We start from the raw sequence: 25297 nt of genomic DNA on the forward strand, positions 1-25297 counted from the left end.
AGACTGAGATTCATTGGCAGAATACTTCTGCTTACACCACGCTTGTCCGTCCTATTCCGGAGTATTGCAGTGCGGTGTGGGATCAGGATCATGAGGGACAGACGGATGACATCGAAAAACTAGAAAGAAGGGCAGCTCGTTTTGCATTATTGCGAAATAGGGGAATTAGTGTTAGAGGGCATGATACGTGGAGTGGCAATCATTAAAATAAAGGCGTTTTTCGTTGCGACGGGATCTTCTCATAGAATTTCAGTCAGCAATTTTCTCCTCCGGAATGAGATTTTGACGCTGCAGCGGAGTGTGCGTTGATATGAAACTTCCTGGCAGATTAAAACTGTGTGCCGTACCGAAACTCGTACTCGGGATCTTTGCCTTTCGCGGGCAATTGCTCTACCAACTGAGCTACCAAAGCACGACTCACGCCCCGTCCTGACAGCTTTACCTCTGCCAGTACCCCGTCTCCTACCTACCAAACTTCACAGAAGCTCTCCTACGAACCTTGCAGAACCACACTCCTGAAAGAAAGGATATTGCGGAAACATGGCTTAGCCACAGCTCGGGGAATGTTTCCAGAATGAGATTTTCACTCTGCAGCGGAGTGTGCGCTGATATGAAACTTCCTGGCAGATTAAAACTGTGTGCCGGACCGAGATGGGCAGGAGAGCTTCTATAAAGTTTGGAAGGTAGGAGGCGAGGTACTGGCAGAAGTAAAGCTGTGATGTGGATGCGTGAGTCGTGCTTGGGTAGCTCAGTTGGTAGAGCACTTGCCCGCGAAAGGCAAAGGTCCGGTGAGGCACACAGTTTTAATTTGCCATGAAGTTTCATACCATTTTTCTCCTCCGATTGCAAAAACATTCTGTTGGTACCCACCTACATAGGGAGAAATGATCATCACTGTAAAATAAGAGAGATCAGGGCTTGCACAGAAAAATTTAAGTGCCGGTTTTTCCCGCGTGTCGTTCGAGAGTGGAACTGTAAAGAGACAGCTTGGAGGTGGTTCAGTGAACCCTCTGCCAGGCACTTTAGTGTGAATAGCAGAGTAATCACTTAGACGTAGATGTATTGTGAAAAGGAAAAAATGGTTGTTCATTTTCCCGGTAAGCAGAGGCGTTAGCCACTGACGCAGCTGTACAGCAGACAGCGCCATGGTGTGTGAGAGAGACGTGTGCACAAGAGTGCGTAAAGAGAGCGCGTGGGGGACGCGGGAGCGTCATCCGCCGGCGGCGCCCTGCCGCCGGCTGTCGTCACGCACTGCCCACGGAGCACCGGCGCCAGCGACGGCGCGCATGCGCGGCTGCAGCTGTGGCCGAGTCGCGTGGCGGCCGCGCCGGTCGGCAGTCCGACGCCGGCAGCCGACGCCGACGCCAGCAGCAGGGGGCGCAGTAGAGTCGGAGCGCGCGGACCAAAGCACAGCACGCGCGCCTCAACGGGACGGTCGTCTGAGAGACGGGCGCCAACGCAGTCGGTTTCGCTCGGCTGCCGTGCGTGTTACGTTGCTTTCTGGTCTTCTATTAGCCTACTATTACTTCCATTCTACAGTGTTAGTACAGTAATTTCACGACAATGCTTTCTATCACTCACAAAACGCTTATTTGGCGTCGTGCGTCATGATCACGCTGTATGTAACATCTGCTCCCCTACAAAGGTATCGCGACGAACGTTAGAAGGGTTTCCGATGCTAAATGGTCAATACGCTTTGTGACGCACCCGTGCAACACTTTGAAACGAGTCTGTGTATTGCGTATGAAGAATGTTCTGAAAATAGAATAAATCGTGAGATATGTTACTTTGCCGGTTACTTATATCGTAGATATCTGCTACAGAGAAATGGTCAGTGTATCACAGATTACAACTGCATCTTATGGGAATCTCGCAGCAGAAAAGTGACGTAATTTAGAAATAAACTTGCCAGTAACATGCAAAATGTAGCGCATATTTGTGATCCATGTCAGACTAGATAAAAATATGTATAAGTTATTGCGATGATTCTGAAAATCTACAGTGGCAAAATTTAACTGTTTGAGTGTGAATTATGAAGGTGATCATGTTGTCACCTCTCAGGAGACCGTAGACTAATCACAGATCTTTGTGGGGAATTGAAGAAAATGGTCGAGGCCGATATAAACTTAGACAGAAGATTCATGTTATTGTAAAGCTTTACTGCTGGGAATTTTCACGAAGGGAATATGAACTAACAGACACGTCCTTGACGATTGTGTTCTTTTCAGAAAATAGAGGAATGGAGGGATATAGACTTGTGAGGCGTGTAACAGACGCTACTTGTTGACATTTTGGTTCTATTAAGAGCCGTCGTTTTTAAACAAGTGGCAGTCGTTTAGGTCACGAGGATGGCTGCCGAAACAGTTTTAGTGGTTTCCGAGAGTGTCGTGAATGGGACGAGCATGAATGGTATCCTGATGGGCGAAGTGAAGAATGTAAATACGACGTCGGAGCCGCAGTTCTGCGGTTCGGGTCTGGAACACTTCCAAACAGGCTACAAGGAAGTGCACGGGTACCTGAGCCTCTTCGTCTGCATCTTCGGCTCGGTGGCGAACTCTCTAAACATCGCCGTGCTGACGAGACGCGAGATGATCTCGCCTACCAACAGCATCTTGACGGGACTGGCCGTGGCCGACCTGCTGGTGATGGTGGAGTACGTGCCGTACGCGCTGCACATGTACCTGCTGCGCCGGCCGCGGGCGCAGACGTACACGTACGCGTGGGCCGTCTTCGTGCTGTTCCACTCCAACTTCGCGCAGGTGTGCCACACGGTGTCGATCCTGCTGACGGTGACGCTGGCCGTGTGGCGCTACCTGGCGGTGGCGCACCCGCAGCGCGGCCAGATCGGCATGCCGTGCACGCTGGCCGTGGTCGGCTCGGCGTACGTGCTGGGCCCGCTGCTGTGCGCGCCGCACTACCTCGCCTTCGAGGTTGCCGAGCTGTCCGAGGGCAACGCGACGCTCCACTTCGTGCAGATGAGCCGGCTGAGCCAGGCTGCCGGCGGCCTGCTGAGCGACGTCAACTTCTGGGTGTACGGCGTCGTCGTCAAGCTGACGCCGTGCGCCGCCCTCACGGTGCTCAGCCTGCGCATCGTCGCGGCGCTGGTGGAGACGAAGCGCCGGCGGCGCCAGCTGACGGTGTCGGCGTCGTCGCGCCAGCAGGACAAGGAGCGCCAGACGGACCGCACGACGCGCATGCTGCTGGCCGTGCTGCTGCTCTTCCTGGTCACCGAGCTGCCCCAGGGCGTGCTGGGCCTCCTCAGCGGCCTGCTCGGCCAGCGCTTCTTCGCCGAGTGCTACGTGCCGCTGGGCGAGCTCATGGACGCGCTCGCGCTGCTCAACTCGGCCGTCAACTTCATCCTGTACTGCAGCATGAGCCGCCAGTTCCGCGTCACCTTCTGCCAGCTGTTCCGGCCGCGCGCGCTCGACAGGTGGATCCCGGTGCAGACGACGGCGCACAACGGACACACCGGCGCCGCCGCCACCACCACCAACAACGCGACGCAGGTGACGCAGCTGTAGCGCGCGGGCAAGCTGTCGGCGCTCCGTGCTGCCTGTGCAGCGCCGTGCCGGCCCCGCGCTCGTCGCAGCGGCGGCGGCGGCGGCGGGCGACACACGGCACCTGTCGTGCGTGACGTCGAGTGCTGACGTCGGCGTGCGGAGCAGATCTCTCTGTTACCTGTCCACAGTCCAGGCTCTATTCCACTTCTGCCTCCTTCTAGTCAAGTAACAACACGTCTCCACACTGCGTCTGTTCCCAAGCGGTTGTCGGTTATCTTTGCACTAACGGTGTATAATGGCTGATATTTTTATTGATTACTGAGAACAGTATAGTGAACAACATTTCATCACTACTTAACTTCATTTCCAGAATAATAATTGTAGCTGACACTAGTAGTAACCCTTTAGTTAGTACCTCGCAGTTCAAGTCATAAGAGCAAGGGATTAACTCATTATTTTACCCTGCGCAGCATGTCATGCGTTGAAGCGCGGACGCGTGGGCGCAAAACGGGAAGTCTATACCCACAGGTGTGGCCCTGTTAACGGTGCAGTTACGAGTGTGCTGGAAAATCGTGTAGTAAATTGTGTGACGTCTTCGCCGGAAGACCGATAGATGCAGACAAAAAACAGCTAACACAATAAAGCGGGATCTTATTAAGGTAGCAATGATCACAATATCTGCACTTGTACCCCTAACGCCCTGCATAAGTACTAAATACATTTAAAGAAGGGATCCATAAAACCACCATTAGTTGCTGCACTGTGTGTTTATCTATGAACAAATAGTTTACGTCAGCGACCGTCTCCAAGCGTAGGAGATCGTTCCATCAATTTAAAGGAAGGTTCCTTGGTGGCACAAGAGTAATTATCAGTGGCGGTGTATTTCACTTATACTTGGGTCCATTTATTTCTGTTTACTATTTCGTGCTTCAGACTGTAAAAACTGAACCCTCATAGCGTCGTTTTGCTGTACGTCCCTCTGCCTCTCTGTCTTTCCGACTATTAAGATCCCTTTACCTCAGGAACGACCAGACGTATCAAGTTGGAACTCCATGTCATATAGTAAGGTCTACGGTGCCTGGCGGTGTAAAAACTTTTAGTTTCTTACTCAGTACAATCAACATATTCGGCCAATTGTATCATGTATTTTGATATTCGAAAACTCACTCATCGAAACCTGTAGGTTACGTTCCTTTGACGTCGAATCATGAAATTCGGCAAGAAGCAAGGTTTTTCAGTACAAGTAAAAGGAAGTATCTGAAGTTAGTAGTTTGCACTTATAGGATGACAAAAAAGTTTCTTTCTCAGTTGTTATTTGATTTGATATTAAAACAATCACTAAAATCTTGAAATCCCTACGATCAATATCTGGCGAGTATCAATATCGATAACCGGCAAAAGTCGTCAGTATCTTCGATTTACGGACTGGATTAACTATCTATGTACATAGTTAAGTTTGCACATAATCCTATGCGTGCGAGTGCTACTCGCACCTGAGCAGTACTTTTTACATCGCTATGTCCGACCATAGACCGTAGTAGCACATATTTAACTGATGCGCTTGCCTTCTTCTTCTTCTCCCAAAATCTCATCGTCAAATGGTTCAAATAGATCTAAGCGCTATGGCACTTAACATCTTAGGTCATAAGTCCCCTAGACGTAGCACTACTTATACCTAACTAATGTCAGAACATCACACACATCCATGCCCGGGGCAGGATTCGAACCTGAGACCAGAGCAGCAGCGTGGTTCCAGAACCGCTCGGCCACAGTGGCTGGCTAATCTCTTCACCATCTCATTTGTTTTTTTTAATGCTCTTCAGCTCGGGTTCGCTTAGCTTTAATCTGCTGCTTGTCAGTTACAGTTTTTAATGCCACTGTGTCCTATAGAATTTTGTTTATAATGCCTACTTTGTCAAGAACTTTTTCAATTCCGAGTAATCGCTGTTCTTAACTTTCATTCAGAGGGCAAGGTAGAGAATTGTTTTGGCCCACCTGTAATCGTTCATTCTGAGAATATATCCATAAAATTTCAATCATTTACACCTCAAACAGTGGAATATTTTCTCCAAATTTTGTATTACGGCAAATCTCCGACTCAGCCATATCGCTTCAACAAAAACCGGATCAAAAATTTTCCTTTGCATTTTGTGTCTTAGTTTTTATATCTGTAGTTAGTGATCTATCTCTAGTGATGCATATAGTGTGATTCCGTGACGCTGTTACAAAATTTCAGTGATGATGGGGAATGGTAAATGTTTTAGCTTGACGTAAGAGGGCCTGATCCAGAAACGACCGAGTTGAAACTGTAAGTGAAGACCCTGCTAATATCTATTGTTTGGTCATACTACCTTATCTCACAATATGGAAAGCAAAGAGCTTGAAGCAGAGGAGGTTGATTGTCACAGGTATCAGAAAGATTTTCGCTGATAACGTTCGACTCAAACCGCTTCCGGATCATTGAACTTACCTCAAACTGACATATTAAACCCTCTACATCATCCCTGAAAGGTTGTAAGATCATTACGGAATCTCTCTGTATACTTCACATAGTGCATGCGTTGACAGTCTTCAGCAGCTGATTGTCAGTTTGTCCATTTATTGACCAATAAGTAACCCAACTCATCCCCCGACACAACCCAGATTTCTTTAATGAATCGAACGCCGATGTTTAAAACATCCGTATCAAACGTATCAGTATCTATGACTGCATATCTCCTTACTTCCGTATCCTACAATGAATTACTTTTTACTTGTTCTTTCAGAGAAATATGTGGCTACTGTTTCCTAAGTCTATTGTAAGTATATTTCGTGGGAAAGAAGATGGAAATTAAAACATCATGTATGGTACTGACGTTTTACTGCAGGAAAATCGAAGATGTAGTAAACGACAAGCTTTTTTTCCTTTATTTATTGCGTGGGAAGCGGGTGGCGGTGGTTGTGGGCGAGAAAAGTTTCGAAAATGGTTCAAGTTATGTGTATAGTTTGTTGAAAGTCGCTAATGCTATCATGCTGTCATTCTGAAAGAGTTCACGAATATAGTCTGAATAATATATGCACCATGATTTACAATATATCATGACGCCCCTGGAAACTGATAGATAGGCAACCTGCAACTGCGATAAGGCGACCGTTTTAGCTGTTTCGTAATATAGGTACAAAATTTTATGACAAGCATACTTCTACTGAAGATATTTTCCCGTCTGTAACTGGTTGTTCGGAATAATACAATTGATCGACAGCTATACATGGTTTCGTGATGATTTTCTTTAAGTATTTTGAGCAGTGGAGCACATATAGCAGAAAATATTATTATTTTTTATATATCGTGGTTTGGTGCGATAGCTGGATGTCGTTTTTTTTTAGCTCATGTGGCACGGTGTCAGTGTGGAGGCGGCTACGTTTTGCGTTCTGCCGGAGACAGACGGAGGGCACTTTGCAGACGTCACAGCGCACTCACTATGTGTGTAGTAGATGTCACGCTTCAGCTGTCTCTACCCTGGCAGCTAGCAACGGCCGTGAGAGTGCCGTGTCGCCCCAGTATTTCTGCTGCTCACTCTCACTAGGAAGATGCGTACCATCGGAAAGGTCTCGACGTCACTTGTTAACTCGGTACTTTTCGTGTTTGCTTCTACTGTTGCTTAACCTGAACTGGCATAAAACTCGATGCTACGTGTTACACGCGTAGCCCGAAGCGCACGCTACACACAGACACCGTGAAATGGTGCTACTGGTTGAATCGACAAGTGGTGCACTGTTCCTTGCCACTGCCCACTGCCCTGCCATCCGCCTCCCTACGTGCGCACCTATCTACTTTCAGTCAAAAGCTAGCCCTTCATGAGGCATAAAGAAAACGACAGTAGATACACTAAATGCAGTCAGTAATAATCAGCGTTGTAGTTTAAAAACTGCATCATAATTATAGTAAGCAGGAAAGTACTGTACACAATTTGTGCATAAGAAAAAATGATACAATGATCAGCATTTGACGCATTAGTCAATGTGGTTGTTTTACACTCGTGGATCATCTGTTGTTTGAGCGAAACAGGCAAACTCAATAAATGTCATATAGCCATTGCGTCGAATCACAATTTTTGAAAACGTTGTCAGAACCATGTACATTTTCTAAATAGGAATCACTTAAAAATGCGAATTCCTGTTAATCTTCAAATGAACTCATTCACAGCGATGTCACTCCACATGAAAGTGGTACTTTGTTTTTTCACTTCCTGATCGCGTACAGGAAGTAAATCTAAATTTATATTTTACAAGATCACTGTTGTATCTCGCCAAATGCATATCGTGTGTTACCCTTTCAGTCACACTTCCGACCAACCGATTCGTGAACTATGGGTGAAGACAACTGCTGTTGCCAGCGTCTTTTCATATCTCAGTGTTTCTAATTTTATAATTGTAGCCACTTCCCCATTTCGTAATGTGTTGTTTGACTCGTGGGAAAGCGTGCTATTTTTAAACAGTTATTTCCTATGATGTACAGTTACTGTATTGTAACGTCTGTCACTGCGTTTGGTTACATTACGCTATAATACACTAGAGCTCACCAAACGAAACCGTGATGAACTTTCGTTGAACTTCTCAATCTCCCTTTGTTCCCTTTAACTGATAGCAGTCCCATACTTTGAAACAGAACGCATGAACCGGTGGAATAATGCTGTTGCAAGGTATCTCCTGCGTAGCTGTATCATATTTATGCCCTTAAACGTTGGTCAGTCCTCGACGTTTAATTGCCTTGGTCATTTCTATTCGCTGACATTGTTACATAAATAACTAGCAATCTTTTTCCGTACGTACAGCTGTCATTCGTATATGAACTCTATTGTTCAGATGAAATATAGAATTTTTATTGTATACACACAAGTCGAGCCACAACAACGCTGCCAAATACTGTCTGCAATCAAGCCTGAAATAAATCGTAAATGAGCGTCTGTGAAGTTAAAATAACGTTTCCCATTCAGAGACGTTGTTACATTCTCTTTAAACTATGTTTATCGTAGAAAGTTTCTGAGAATGATGCTTACTGTTTTCCATTACCTTTTGTTTATTTCCGTCTATTCAGTTTCTGTGTTCGGAAACGCAGTAAATTTACAATTGAAAAGTTATTGACACTAAAGGCTGCGAAATAATGAGAAATGTTTGAGCTGAGGGAAGAGGTACTGAGATTTATGACGGCTTGTAGAGACTCCTGTTAGAATACTTTGGAAACTAGATTCATCTCAATGTATGCTTTCAACTGTCGGTAATTTAAAGCGAATAACTCAGTTTACTGTGTTATAACATCTGCAGCGTAAAATAGGTGAAAATTTGACCCATAACCAGGCAAACTAGAACTATCTCGTGGTCCTAAATTTATCAGGATGCTATCCTGACACTGAATAACGGAAAGCCAGATATATTTAAATGTTAAATCTTCGACCTTCGTACGTTGGTTATACAATTCTACCTCATGATAGTATTATCGCTCCTGCTACCTCTTTGAGCACTGCTACGTCTTTCGTTATTGCTCTAAACTATTGTCACTTTCGTATACACAATTTTTAACGGCAAATCACATAAGCTGTCTTAATTGAGACCACTCGTATGGAAAGTGTAATTGTAAATGTAAAAGTTCGTCGAGTAAAGTTCAAAACATTTAAATATATGTGTGCACGTTCATTATTTCGTTCAGATGGAAAGTGTGAGAATACAGCGAATAAACACCTAATTAACCATTGCGGTTAGTATCACTGTAAGTCACAAGTGAAAATACATTTGTCTGTGACCTGTTCGCGCTTCGTAGAACATAATTATCTGAATTTATAAACTTTCATTGAGAAATTTTCTTGTTTTATGAGATAATCTTGCGTAACTGTACATTTCGTAGTGGCCAGCACTTTTCTCTTCCAGTACATGTCACTTTAAGTGTGAAATTTGAAGGGAAACATTTGTGAGTTACCTGTGTCAGTATTCATCATACTTAAAGTATGCAGTTGTATGAATATTTCGTTTTATTCGTCATATTGGTCATTTGTATTACAGTCATATTTTTACACATTGTAACACACGAGAGATCTCCTAATATATGTTTAATGGTAGAAGCTTAGCATTTCATGATATATAATTGTAAATCTACTATACACATTTTGATTTTGCATTGGAATACATGTTCTGCCTTGTACCTCCTTGTGGAATGAAATATAGTATATGATGTGATACTCCCTTCACACTGCCTTTGCTTTCCAGAACAGTGTCACAATATGTACTAGAAGAAAATATAAGAACTGACTCGTATGTAATTAAAGAAAGGCAGAATAAGGAGGGGTTTCGTGTGATGGAATCAAGTCTGGTGCCAATGGTGAGGAATTTGCTTCAGGTACAGAGCCCAATCTGAAGAATTTCCCTCATCCGAACTCGGTAGCAAGTGTGTAATGAACCATATAGGAAATGTTCCCACAACTAACGATACTGATTCAGTTAATATTGTCTGTTTCTGGAAAGAAAGTTTTTGTAATTGTATAAAAAACTCCATATTGTTTCCCCGTTCCTTTCCATACATATTTGCCGCTGTCATGCATCATTTTCACGTGAATCAATAACTTGTATTCGTGATAGGAGCATTTTTATGTGTATGCTTTTGTGTGTCGATTAAATCCTGCAAAGAAAGTATCTCTACAGTTAATTTTAATATATGTATTCTTCTGAATTCCACTCTTAAACTGTACAAAGGAAATTTATATACTAGTTTTTAACTTCTTTATAAAAAGTACTAATCTTTACGTATATTTTATTATTTTATATATCTCACCTGTCACTCTTTCATTGTTACTGTACACGTCTGCCAGTCGTACAAACTAAATGTGGTATTTCCCCCTGTGTCATATGCGTTCCATTGTTATTTACTCCAAAACATTGCCTGGACTTTATCTATAATGGTAAATAATTGGAAACGATATTTATGCGGGTTCTATTAAATTATTGTTCTATAATGTTTGCATTATTTCCATTATATATATATATATATATATATATATATATATATATATATATATATATATATATATATATATATTACTGTAGTACGTTTTGTGCCACATGCCACTTACGATACTACAGTAGTGAAGGAGGAAGAGCCAACCTAAAAACTTTTATTTTGTTTTCTTAAATGTAAAGATCGCTATCTAACACTATATATTCCTTTATTACATATAGTGGACATTAGCAGATCTGTTCACTTAGTGAAAGGATGTCATGGCGATGCTAAGTATTATCAAAATTCACTTTTTATTTTGTATTTATACTCCTAGACAACCTTGACACCAACTTTGCGGACGAAGAAGAGTCAATTGCCTTGAGAATTTCATCTTTTTGCTCTACGGATTGAAACTAAACCATTAGCCCAAATCACTAATTCATCTGATAATCTCTAGTACACTATATTTTCAGACAACCATCGCAGTAAGCATTGCACTACGACATATCAATGTCATGGCATATTCAGCAGTGATGTTCAGAGGAAACTCTTCGTATTAAGTGAGGGGACAGCAGGATAAAGAAATGAGAATTCAAAGATAATTCTAAGTGTATACATTGCGTTGTTTGATAAACTGAACATTTAATGCGATTCTCTACTCTCTCGCCTCCTCCAGTAGGCAAACTGTAGGATGTTACACAGTAAAATCAGCTATGGGCTATATATGTATGAGAGATATTTATCAATATAAGTTTTTACTTTTAGTTATTACAATGATTAGCTACCCCTATTTACCATTTGCATAAGCGTGTTCATGTAAATGATGCTGGAAACGAACTAATGAAAGCCTTGAAAAAGAAAAGAATTAAATGCTCCACTTAGCAGTAGAATAAAAATTTGCAGTAGCATTCTGATGTCTCAGGAGGAAATTTATAGCTAGATTTCCGGTAATTTATATTTCACAGTTTTGTTTCCAGAAATTAAATGAATTTTGTGCACAGCATTTATATTTCTGAAGAAAAGGTACGACGAGAGAAGATCTGTGAAAGAATGTGCTAAGACCACTGTAAGAAACACGGTTGCTCTAAATACAAGTTTTATTTGCATTGCATGGTGTAGAAACCATGGAATACGGTTTCATTGGACTGAAACACACTTGATACTTGTTAAATAATGTGTAAGATGGGCAGCGGATTTTTTTCTCGTGTCGAAGTTGTTTAATTTGTGTAGATGTTCTGACTAACCTGCACATTTTAGTTCTGGTCTTATTCTCTTATTATCCATACATGCGGCATAACATTTGCCTTAGTCTCTAACGTAAGTATGTTTACAAGTAATTTTAAATTTTTCCCAGATGAAACTGTGTGATTGCGAAGAAATTTGATTCATTTTACTGATGCATATGCATACAATATGTTTTAAAACACCTTTAATACTTTAGTCAGTCATTGTCATTATCAGTACCTGAAGTGGCTGTGTCTATTTAATAGTGAATTACGATAACATGAGGTATATTCTTCTCTTCAAATTTAAGGAAAAGTCATAAATTCTTTCCAACATTTATTCGCACAGGAGTGGAATGAATATGTCAGTGTATTCAAGTTAGTGAGTTATATCCTTTCTTCAACTCCAGGAGGCCTGTCAGTTAATGATGTAGACTACATTTGTTAAGAGAGTGAATACTACAAAACATGGCAAAACATTAATTAGATTAGTAGAAGATATCTGGTGTTTCATCAGTCCTCTGCTGAACCAGTGATTGTATGCCATGTGTAACAATTTTACTTGAAAAGTATTAAACGTAGTCGCTGATACACAACGCGAAGATCTTAAGTGAGGAGTATTACTCTCAGTAGCTGGAAACCACTCAGGGAGCCTCCCGATTCTGGGCTTTATTTAGTTTTATTATCTCTACATGCCCAATTACTTTCCATTCTTCTTACTCAAATTTTTAGTATCCTCTTTTTTTTTAAATTTTCAAAATGCATATAGCTGTTAATTACTTAATCTAACATGATGACAGGTAGATCCCCCATGAAACAAACGTTCAGGAAATTAAACAGTTCATATACATGCCTCTGGACAATAATCATTAATTTGGTCTTTTGGTATTCCATACTAAAATAACACACTTTAAATTAAATCATCATATATTCATTTCTTAATATTTTAGTGGTACTGACATGTCTTTGTTCAGGCCGACAAAATTTCTCTTTCACACCACGTGTAAAATAAAATCCACCACTGCTTCTAGTCCGTCGGCAGTGTACGACATTCATCTGCTCTGAAAGAGTCTACGCAGAATGTTAGTAAAGACCTGCAGTTAATCTACGTCGTCGCACGATAGCCGGACAGCGACAATCTCCGCAGTAACTAGGAGACAGATTCCTCCTCGATTATATTTACAAACACAATACTTATAATACATCAGCAAACAGCTTTCGATACTGTTTGCACGGAATGTAATACCGCACAAGTATAGTGAGAGAAACATACGTCAACCGAACACAAGATTTGTCTCTACGTTTGCCTTTCAGAAGCTGTAGAACGGAGAAGAGTATGTACGAGAACCAGCTGTTTACCACTTCTATCACGAAAGTCTGGCTCCACTGAGGAGGCGCTATAGACCTCGAAACGTCGCAGTCCCTCCAGGCAAATTCCAATTTTCTTCGGATTTTGCCGACAGATGTCTCTTCAGAGGCTCTTGCGGGAATTCTGAGGGATACGGTGAGAACAATTTCGAATCAGAGAAGAGTATACAGGAAATCTAACTTTCTGTGATTGGGAGTTCACACAGAAGAGCTAGACCGTTTTGAAGTGATACTACTTTGACTTTTTTTTGTGCAGCTGAAGTCCTGTTGTTGGTGAAGGCTCTGCAAAGCGTATAGCTATTCTAACATAACGAAAACACCCCACACATATTTAAGGAGATCCTCGTTTACAAAAGATAGGTTTCACCTTTTACTTGAGGCCCAAAGATACTTAAAAAAGTAATGATGGTTCTTTATTTGTCAAAAGCAAATTTTGCTCTCAGTGTTTTATGGTAAGAGATCATTCATTTGACTTTGATCTAGTCGTTTTTCTATCAACGTGTTGTTATTACTTTGTATTAATCTATACATATATCCGAGGCTCGCTTACTTCACTCCAAGATAACAGCTCCTCATCTGTAAGTGATAGTAATATTTTACTGTCAAACGACCATTATGTAAATGTTTCGATCTATGTAACTCCCAGACATAAAAACTGTGTGGTACATGTGGGACCTTTGGCAGGCAACTGAGTCTCCCTTGGATAGCTCAGTTGATAGAACACTTTCTCGTGAAGAAAAAAAAGACCCATGGTATGGGTCTTGGACAAGCATACACTTTTAATTTGCCGGAAAATTTTGAGTCAGTTCACAATGCGCCGCTGATTGACAATTCATTGTCGTTTTGAAATGTGTTTGTGAAACAAATTAGTTGAAGCAAAATTGTTTTGTTAGCACGGAACTTCTAAAAACATTCTATAGTTAAAGCTAAGAACTGATAGCCTGTGAACTTACGCACCTCCGAACAAAACATTACAAGCCTCTTCTGTAGGGATAAATGTTGGAGAAACAGCTTGAAGTGAAACTGTAAATAGGTCAAATGTTTTAACTGGACTTGGCTAAAATGCACCAGAATGATTTCACTAGCATACTTTGTTTATTTTTAAAAAAATGTTTTTGCGTAATCCTAATAAATTCTCATTTCTACGGGGGTAGTTTGAAATAATTACTATTGCTCACTACGAAATGTCTCTTTAAATATGTTAATTTACATATGAAGATGCATGGATATTACTGAAAGAGCATTTCTTTTTTCCCAATCAGATCCAGCCCATAGCTGTTACTGTCTGCCATAGAGACCCTTTAAACCCAATGTAAGCTCTGTGCAGGACTAATTGTGGGGTTACTGAGCGAGGTGGTGCAGCTGTTTGCACACTGGAGTTGCTTTTGGGACGAAAAAGGTTGTAAACCACGTCTGGACATCTGGGTTTAGATTTTCCGTGATTTCCCTAAATCGTTCTTGGCAAATGCCAGGACGGTTCCTTTGATAGCATACGGCTGATTTCCTCCCCCCCCCCCCCCCCCCCTTGACAAAATCTGAGCTTGTGCTCCGTCCCAAATGACCTCAGTGTCGATGGAACTTTAGACCCTACCTTTCTTCCTTCACTGCTTAATTGGTATCATCCATTCATTGCCGCTTAACCATCTGGTGATTAGCATGCGGTAATTTAAGATCCCACTCTACGTGGATTATACGTCTTTCGTGAGTGAAATTAAGTGATAACGGCGGATCATCAGTGTTTCATCTTAGGATCCATTCGCTGAACTGGTATCTGACTTGGAGGTCTAGTGGTTGAAGATGCAGCAAATACAGCAAGTTTTATGGGTGAAGTGACTTTTCATCCATATTTGATCTCACAATATTTGTTGCTGGACTATCTTATAATCGGCGCAACATTCGCCACTGCATATCTGGAGTGCGAATCTTCCGAGAGCTTCCGTAATGCCCTATCCATGTTCGAATGACCCGATGTCTCCAATTTCCTGCGACAGCCTCTTGAGGATGTCGTCTGTCGGGCACGACATTTGCCTCCAGACCACGCCGTGTTGGGTAAACCATTCCTGAATAGGACGTCTTTCCGACTGGAATAATAGAATTCTGTTTCACGGTCTGTGTTGCTCACAATCTACAGAATCATTAGTCTTGATATCATACCAACTCCAAGTGAAAGCAGAATGTACAACATCGTTGATGCAGGAGACAGTTGCAGTTGTTGGGTCCGACAACAGGTTAACAGAAGACTAACGCAAGAGACGAACGCAACTGATGAAAAATGACCAGTGAATGTCAACAACAAAACAGCTTACAGGGCCGAGTAGCACCTGTCATCGTACACCAGAAGAACGAAAAAAGTTTGTGTGCATATGTGTGTGTGTGTTTTCAAGATTTAGTGGTAACGTTTTTCTTTTTTTTAATACTCATTTACTGTCTAAAAGTTTAAATTACGTTTAAGCTAAACTATCAAAGATGACATCTACTCTTTACTTTTACTTCACTCTCGATGTGCAATATAATTTTCGTTGTTCTTCGCCAGAACTGTATCCGCTTTGTCAGTGGCAGCTGGATAAATTTTGATGATAGCCTTGTGCGCTGAGGGCCTGTTCATGAAATACTTTAAAATCGCAAAGTTTCCACAATACTGTATTTTTCTCTTATAATTATGAAGTTATCATAGCAAGAAGCGACTGAAAAATCTTTGTTCATAACGTTATAATTCTCTCAGAGATGGCAAAGGACTTGCTAGAAAAATTAATTAGTGGTATAGTGTCTAGAAAAGACTGTAAAATAACCTACAGTAAAAATAACACAAGTTAAGTCAGGTGATGACGTACGAAGTACATGAGAGTGTAAAAGCAGTAGATGAGTTTTGCTATTTGTTCAAGAAAGTAGCGGCCGTGCCCAGAAGTAAGGTGAATAGTTCGATCGCGGCTGAAGCAGCACCTATAATGTCCTCTTTGAGTTGGAAGAGGTAGAAAAACAGCCGTATCAGCGGAAATACTACAAGCATTACTGAAAACCCCTTAAATTAAGTTTGACGTCTTTAATAATGTCTTCTTCAGGACGAGCAGCAATGAATACCTAAAATGAGTAACATTATATACGTGTTAAAACAGATGTATAATGCAAATGGAAAACCTGACTTACAAAGAATATTTATATTTGATGGCTACATTTTTCCCTCTCCGCTTTTCTTCTCTTACAAAGGATGTACATGTTAATTTATATGTGACTCCATTCATTGGTTTCCATAAACATTTGTTGGTCAGTTACCAATAAAACCGACATATGTTTGAGTTTTATACTACTATATGCGTACCAAGTCCTAATTTATTTGCAACAATACTGTACTAATTTGGTCGTCTCTAGCTATTTCAATACTATTCCTTTCCTCACTTTTGTTCACTTATTCCTCGCATTTATGTACTGCACCACCATATATTAAATTTTCCTCAACTCAAGTGACAGCTCCATGACGTCAGTTCATTAGTTGCGTTTGTGAGGCACTTGTAACGGCAGTCAACCTGATATTTTGTACTTTTATTATTGTGGAACTGAATTTGGTCATTTGTTCGTTCAGGCTACGTTTAAACGTATCTCCACAGCACCATGTAACTACACTCCTGGAAATGGAAAAAAGAACACATTGACACCAGTGTGTCAGACCCACCATACTTGCTCTGGACACTGCGAGAGCACTGTACAAGCAATGATCAGACGCACGGCACAGCGGACACACCAGTAACCGTGGTGTTGGCCGTCGAATGGCGCTAGCTGCGCAGCATTTGTGCACCGCCGCCGTCAGTGTCAGCCAGTTTGCCGTGGCATACGGAGCTCCATCGCAGTCTTTAACACTGGTAGCATGCCGCGACAGCGTGGACGTGAACCGTATGTGCAGTTGACGGACTTTGAGCGAGGGCGTATAGTGGGCTTGCGGGAGACCGGGTGGACGTACCGACGAATTGCTCAACACGTGGGGCGTGAGGTCTCCACAGTACATCGATGTTGTCGCCAGTGGTCGGCGGAAGGTGCATGTGCCAGTCGACCTGGGACCGGACCACAGCGACGCACGGATGCACGCCAAGACCGTAGGATCCTACGCAGTGCCGTAGGGGACCGCACCGCCACTTCCCAGCAAATTAGGGACACTGTTGCTCCTGGTGTATAGGCGAGGACCATTCGCAGCCGTCTCCATGAAGCTGGGCTACGGTCCCGCACACCGTTAGGCCGTCTTCCGCTCACGCCCCAACATGGTGCAGCCCGCCTCCAGTGGTGTCGCGACAGGCGTGAATGGAGGGACGAATGGAGACGTGTCGTCTTCAGCGATGAGAGTCGCTTCTGCCTTGGTGCCAATGATGGTCGTAGGCGTGTTTGGCGCCGGGCAGGTGAGCGCCACAATCAGGACTGCATACGACCGAGGCACACAGGGCCAACACCCGGCATCATGGTGTGGGGAGCGATCTCCTACACTGGCCGTACACCTCTGGTGATCGTCGAGGAGACACTGAATAGTGCATGGTACATCCAAACCCTCATCGAACCCATCGTTCTATCATTCCTAGACCGGCAAGGGATCTTGCTGTTCCAACAGGACAATGCACGTCCGCATGTATCTCGTGCCACCCAACGTGCTCTAGAAGGTCTAAGTCAACTACCCTGGCTAGCAAGATCTCGGGATCTGTCCCCCATTGAGCATGTTTGGGACTCTATGAAGCGTCGTCTCACGCGGTCTGCACGTCCAGCACGAACGCTGGTCCAACTGAGGCGCCAGGTGGAAATGGCATGGCAAGCCGTTCCACAGGACTACATCCAGCATCTCTACGATCGTCTCCATGGGAGAATAGCAGCCTGCATTGCTGCGAAAGGTGGATGTACACTGTACTACTGCCGACATTGTGCATGCTCTGTTGCCTGTGTCTGTGTGCCCGTGGTTCTGTCAGTGTGATCATGTGATGTATCTGTCCCCAGGAATGTGTCAATAAAGTTTCTCCTTCCTGGGACAATGAATTCACGGTGTTCTTGTTTCAATTTTCAGGAGTGTAGTAAGTGTTAAAATTCTTTGTAAGTCAGTTATTCGTTTTTACTATTTCTTATAGCTGTATTTTGACATGTATGTAATATTACTCATTCTAGTTGTTCATCATAGACCCTTCTGAAGATGAGTTTTAAAGACGTCGAAACTTAGGTCTGGGGGTTTGTACCACTGCGACTAATTTGACTGTTTTTCACCTTTTCTACACAGAAAGTGACAGAAAGGCCTTTACGAAAATATTTATCTGCAAAGTTTCACTAGCTCGTTCTTCTTAGCATTACTCTGAGTTTACAGATTTAATGATATACCTCTTAATATCGAGTCGGCCCTCCTTTCGGACGTTATACTGCAGCAAGTCGGCACACTCTTGACACTGTGGATCTCGCAATGTTGAATCTCCTAACGATATCCTAAATGGAATGTCCCAAGCGTCTAGCACCAACTACCATTCCACCAACAGAGTTTCTTAATGCCCGTCGTGGGACCATAATAACTTTGGAAACATTTTCAGGTGATTCACATGAGTAGAAATGACGGTTCCACCGACGCACACTGTTTTCTACGTCGTGTACACTATACTACCGCCATTTGTATACGTGCATGTCGCTGTCCCATGACATCTGTCATCTCAGTGTGGTTCTGGTTTACTAAAGATATGGAATATTTATTAAACTGAACTCATTATCTGGATGTCGTGTATAGTATTTTCTGAGATGATAATTTGGGGAAATCTCAAAATTTTCCTGAACAGTCGTGTGAAGCAGCATAAATACGACACTCGAGTTGGCCGGTGAAGTAGCCACAGCCATTAATCACTGCGTAGATCAGGTCCAGAACAGAATGAGGGCTATGAGATTTCTGTCGCAGTGTCTTAACACCTGTCACCCTTATCCCTCCATCTGCAATAACTTACAGCATCTCTATCACACATATCCTTATCACTTGCATAATTAGGATAATATCACTCGTATTTATAATATTTATAAATATCTCTGATATTTATAATCCAGGTAGCATAGTTTATGACCCTAATCTTTTCACTGATACTTATTCCCTCCCCATCCTCCCATGAAATTTGCGGTTGATAGGGTGGCTTACGTGCCTCAGCGATACAGGTAAACGTACCGTAGGTACAACGACAAATAAGAAGAATCCTGTTTTGTGCTCATAGGTAGCACACCGGGTCTAGTACACGTCCAGCATGGCTCTCGGTGGCCACGGTACAGCTACGACACCTGCTGATAGGCTTATAACAGCCCGAAACCGGTCGTGTGAAAATAAAAGAAATTTACATCTGGAGCGGTATTTTGGACCTCTGGTAAGAAGAATTTGTTGACAAGCCATACAATTGGTTTCTGAAGAAGGATAACTGACTTTTCAGTATGGCAAAGCTGTCGATAATTCACTGATCAGGCCCTGTAACATGAGCCAAAATGGCTATGCTGTGCTGGTACTGCGGATATCTGAAAGCAAGATGCAACTACACTCCTGGAAATTGAAATAAGAACACCGTGAATTCATTGTCCCAGGAAGGGGAAACTTTATTGACACATTCCTGGGGTCAGATCACACTGACAGAACCACAGGCACATAGACACAGGCAACAGAGCATGCACAATGTCGGCACTAGTACAGTGTATATCCACCTTTCGCAGCAATGCAGGCTGCTATTCTCCCATGGAGACGATCGTAGAGATGCTGGATGTAGTCCTGTGGAACGGCTTGCCATGCCATTTCCACCTGGCGCCTCAGTTGGACCAGCGTTCGTGCTGGACGTGCAGACCGCGTGAGACGACGCTTCATCCAGTCCGAAACATGCTCAATGGGGGACAGATCCGGAGATCTTGCTGGCCAGGGTAGTTGACTTACACCTTCTAGAGCACGTTGGGTGGCACGGGATACATGCGGACGTGCATTGTCCTGTTGGAACAGCAAGTTCCCTTGAAGGTCTAGGAATGGTAGAACGATGAGTTCGATGACGGTTTGGATGTACCGTGCACTATTCAGTGCCCCCTCGACGATCAGCAGAGGTGTACGGCCAGTGTAGGAGATTGCTCCCCACACTATGATGCCTGGTGTTGGCCCTGTGTGCCTCGGTCGTATGCAGTCCTGATTGTGGCGCTCACCTGCCCGGCGCCAAACACGCCTACGACCATCATTGGCACCAAGGCAGAAGCGACTCTCATCGCTGAAGAAGACACGTCTCCATTCGTCCCTCCATTCACGCCTGTCGCGACACCACTGGAGGCGGGCTGCACCATGTTGGGGCGTGAGCGGAAGACGGCCTAACGGTGTGCGGGACCGTAGCCCAGCTTCATGGAGACGGCTGCGAATGGTCCTCGCCTATACACCAGGAGCAACAGTGTCCCTAATTTGCTGGGAAGTGGCGGTGCGGTCCCCTACGGCACTGCGTAGGATCCTACGGTCTTGGCGTGCATCCGTGCGTCGCTGCGTTCCGGTTCCAGGTCGACTGGCACGTGCACCTTCCGCCGACCACTGGCGTCAACATCAATGTACTGTGGAGACCTCACGCCCCACGTGTTGAGCAATTCGGCGGTACGTCCACCCGGCCTCCCGCATGCCCGCTATACGCCCTCGCTCAAAGTCCGTCAACTGCACATACAGTTCACGTCCACGCTGTCGCGGCATGCTACCAGTGTAAAAGACTGCGATGGAGCTCCGTATGCCACGGCAAACTGGCTGACACTGTCGGCGGCGGTGCACAAATGCTGCGGAGCTAGCGCCATTCGACGGCCAACACCGCGGTTCCTGGTGTGTCCGCTGTGCCGTGCGTGTGATCATTGCTTGTACAGCCCTCTCGCAGTGGCCGGAGCAAGTATGGTGGGTCTGACACACCGGTGTCAATGTGTTCTTTTTTCCATTTCCAGGAGTGTATATCCGTAACTCTTCCCGTGGACATGTAGCCCTATTCCAAGATTAAATGATGATGGCATTTTCTTGAGTACAGTATTCCAAAGGTAAAATAGCCCCTCAATCGAATCACCAGGAGGGGTCTGCTCAAGGGGATGTAGTCATCAGGAAAAAAAACTGGTATTCAAAGAGTACGAACTAGGAATGTCATATCACTTAATGAGGCAGGTAGGTCAGAAAATTTAGAAAGGCAAATGGATTGGTTGAAGGTGGATATACTAAGAATTCGTGACGTTCGGTGGCAGGAAGAACAGGTCTTCTGTTCAGGAAAATACCTAGTTATAAATACAAAATCAAACATGGGAAGTGCAGGAGTAAGTTTAATATTGAATAAGAAAAGAAGAGAGCGAGTAAGCTACTTTGAACAGCATATTGAACGCATTATCGTCGCCGAGATAGACACAAACGCCGCACCCGCCAATGTAGCACAAGTTTATAAGCATAGTAACTCCGCAGGCGATGGAGAGATTGAAAAAATTCGTAATGAGATAAAAGAAACTGTGCAGACAGTAAAAGTAGACGAATATATTAGACGAAAACGTAATTATAACTGAGAAACTGGAATTCATAGTAGGAAAAGGAAGGCAAGGAAAAATAGTAGTTGAATATGGCCTGGGGAAAAGGAGGAGCAAACTGGTAGAATTTTGCACAGAGAATAATTTAATAATCGCCAAAGCTTGATTTAAGGCTCATGAGAGAAGGAAATAAACGTGAAAGAGACCTGGAGGCACCTGAAGATTGCATATTCGTTATGTAATGGTAAGGGAGTGATTTCGGAACAAGATTTTTAATTGAAAGACATATCCAGGGGCAGATGTGGATTCTGACCACCAGTCATTGTTTATGAACTGTACATTAAAATTAAAGAAGTGGCAAAAATGTCGGCAACGAAGGAGATGAGACTTAAATAAGCTGGAAGGACTAGAGGTTGATGAGGGTTTGAGAGGGGGCATTAGGCACTCATTGACTACAAAAAACAGAGGAAAAAATACAGTAGAAGACGAATGGGTAGCTTTGAGCGATGAAATAGTGAAACCAGCGAAAGACAAAGGTAGTTCGAGTCTCGGTTCGGCACACAGTTTTAATCTGCCAGGAAGTTTCAAAAGCTATGCGGTTTGCCGATGACTCTGTAATTCTATCAGAGACAACAAAAGACATGGAAGAGCTGGTGAACGGAATGGATCTTGAAATGAGGATATAAGATGAGCATCAACGAAAGAAAAACAAAGGATAATGGAATGTAATACAATTAAAGTTGGGGTGCTGCGAGAATTACATTAGATAACGAGACAAAGTTGTTGATCGGTTTTGCAATTTGGGCAGTAGAATATCTGGTGATGACCGAAGTAGAGATGATATAAAATGTAGACTGAGAATGGCAAGAAATTCTTTTCGGAAGTAGAGAAATTTGTTTAGGTAGAATATAGATCCAAGTGTCAGGAAGCATTTTCTGAAGGTGTTTGTATCGAGTGTAGCCATGTATGGAAGTGAAACATGACGATTAACAGTTCAGACAAAGAGAGACTAGGAGCTATTGAAATGTGGTGCTGCTGAAAAATGATGAAGATTACATGAGCATATCTCGTAACTAAAGGAGAGGCAGTCTGGAGAATAATGGAGAAAAATATTTCTATCACAACTTGACTAAAAGAAGGGACTGGTTGATAGGATGAATTCTGAAACATCAACGTATCAACTATTTGGTACTTGGGAGGGGGGGGGGGGAGGGAGGGGGTAGCGTAGGGGATAAAAATTGTAGATGGAGACAAAGAGATGATTACAATAAGAAATCCAGAATGATGTAGGTTGCAGTTACTTGGAGGTTAATGGCTTTGAATACGAGAGAGTAGCATGGACAGTTGCATGAAACCAGTCTTCAGAATAAAGACCACAACAAAAAGAATATTTTATGACACTTATTCTGATCCTGATATTTTTTATATTGTTAGGAACCGGCCGATGTGGTCTAGCGGTTCTAGGCACTTCAGTCTGGACCCGCGCGACCTTTACGCTCGCAGGTTCGAATTCCGCCACGCGCATGGATGTGTGTGCTGTCCTTAGGTTAGTTAGGTTTAAGTAGTTCTATGTTCTAGGGACTGACGACCTAAGGTGTTAAGTCTCATAGTGCTGAGAGCCATTTGAGCCATTTTTTGAGCCTGTTATGATAACTTATGCCCCTTATCATTATCACCGAGTTTCATTAACCAGTTAGTATAATTATTGACCCTTGTCACCATAATTTATTACTCAACTAGGGTGGCTTGTTACCGTATTTTTTTAAAGAATCTGAATAACGTCTTCCTTTATGTGATGTGTGGGCCTAAAGTGCATCACATCCCAGCTACGCAGTGATATAGAACAGCCAAAGTAAAGAAAACAAGTAATATTAAACAAATGTCATCATCGGATGTGACTCTAACAAGAGTGGGAGAGGGGGTAATAAGGTCAGTATAATGTAAGGATGAGTTTAATATCAGTTTTAGCTTATTTAAGACGAGTTTATGTTAAAATAACAAAGACAATTTGGATGTGGAAAGAGCTCCTTTTACTATGGTACAAAGGTAAAATGAGTTTTTTTCTTTTGCAATCACCGATCTGTCATCATACTTCCACTAGCTACCTGCATGTGTTTTGTATACATACTGTTACTCTCTGTCTCAAAACATGTATTTAATTAAGGGTCATATATTTAATAAAGTATACGTTGACAAAATGAAATGTTTAAAAAATTATTGCTGTCCCTTTCATTGAATCAACACATGTACCATGAATCGATTCCTTTATCTCTGTTAATTTAGGAGGCAGCGCTCTAAATTTAGAAAGTATAATCGGAAGTGACATCATGATCATTTAATAAGAAGTGTCAACATCTTGGATCTAATCTTTATAACAAATAATTTCTTAATTTCTTTGTGTGTTTTTGGTACTTGCATTGTTTAATTCATAAATTTCGGGCGTATTTTAGTATTTGAGAGTTGTGGCATCGCGCTTTAGAGTTTACTTCGTAGATTCTTACTTAAATTGCGTGTGAGTTTCGTATAGGAGGTGTAATTTCGAGTTTCACTTACTGTAATCGTAAATTGAGGCAGAATGTAGCGCAGTCGTTAGGCATTTGTACAGGTTAGTTAATACATTCATTGCATGTTTCGCTTGCGTTATCTAGGCACAGACTCGTGTCTCAGTAACTGTTGTCAGCATAGATTAGAATGGACAGGGACTGCGATTGCTGTGTTCGGATGAGGGCTGAGTTGGCATCCCTTCGCTTCACAGTTGCAAGCGGCGCTGACTTCGGTCGCGCAGCTGGAGGCTGTTGCCAATGGCCACCACTGGGGGGAGCCGGACTTTGGTTTCACGGGGATGTCAACCTCGTCCCGTCTGACCCCAGACTGGTCTGCCGCTGTGATTGCCCAGGTTGCTGCCCGCAGTGGGGCTGAGCCCTCGTCTGTAGTTGATTGGGAGGTCGTTCCAAGGTGTGGCAAGCAGCGAAAGACGTCACTGGAGGCTGATCAGAAAGCCTCCCCGGTGCGTCTGACAAACAAGTTTCAGGCACTGTCTCTGGCTGAGCCAGATGCGGCTGCCTGCCCTGTTTCAGAGGATCATTCTCAGCCTTCAAGGTCCGGGCAATCGCAGAGCGCGGGCATATTGGTAGTTGGGAGCTCCAATGTTAGGCGCGTAATGGGGCCCCTTAGGGATAGGGCGGCTAAGGAGGGGAAGAAATCCAGTGTGCACTCTGTGTGGATTCCGGGAGGAGTCATTCCTGATGTGGAAAGGGTCCTTCCAGATGCCAGGAAGAGCACAGGGTGCAGCCAGCTGCAGGTGGTGGCACATGTCGGCACTAATGACGTGTGTCGCTTTGGATCTGAGGAAATTCTCTCTGGATTCCAGCGGCTATCTCATTTGGTGAAGGCTTGCGGTCTTGCTTAGGAGATGAAGGCAGAGCTCACCATCTGCAGCATCGTCGACAGAACCGACTGCGGACCTTCGGTGCAGAGCCGGGTGGAGGGTTGGAATCAGTGGCTCAGACGGTTTTGCGACCGTGTTGGCATCAGATTCCTTGACTTGCGGCATAGGGTGGTGGGGTTTCGGGTTGCGCTGAATAGATCAGTTCATTATACTCAGCTGGCGGCCACATGGGTAGCGGAGGCTGTGTGGCATGAACTGGGCGGTTTTTTAGGCTAGAATGCCTCGGCAAAGTACGGGGTAGGCTGCAATCTCAAAGGGTGCATGGTAAATACAGGACGTTCAAAAATGGTTCCAATGGCTATGAGCACTATAGGAC

The 25297-nt window shown here is 43.5% G+C and overlaps 1 protein-coding gene across 1 annotated transcript; it reads left to right on the forward strand.

Moving 5' to 3' along the window:
- The first annotated feature begins 2249 nt into the window (after window positions 1–2249).
- On the forward strand, window positions 2250–3521 carry LOC126282339 (G-protein coupled receptor dmsr-1-like). Its single transcript, XM_049981995.1, has one exon. The coding sequence runs from the start codon at window positions 2349–2351 to the stop codon at window positions 3519–3521; it is 1173 nt and encodes a 390-aa protein (XP_049837952.1). The 5' UTR covers window positions 2250–2348.
- Window positions 3522–25297: the final 21776 nt, after the last annotated feature.

This window comes from Schistocerca gregaria, chromosome 7 (assembly GCF_023897955.1).
Source record: "Schistocerca gregaria isolate iqSchGreg1 chromosome 7, iqSchGreg1.2, whole genome shotgun sequence".
In the NCBI taxonomy this organism is placed as follows: domain Eukaryota; kingdom Metazoa; phylum Arthropoda; class Insecta; order Orthoptera; family Acrididae; genus Schistocerca; species Schistocerca gregaria.

Bases quoted from the DNA above. Each gene is read 5' to 3' on its own strand.
- LOC126282339 (XM_049981995.1), top strand. From the start codon at position 2,349: ATGGCTGCCGAAACAGTTTTAGTGGTTTCCGAGAGTGTCGTGAATGGG.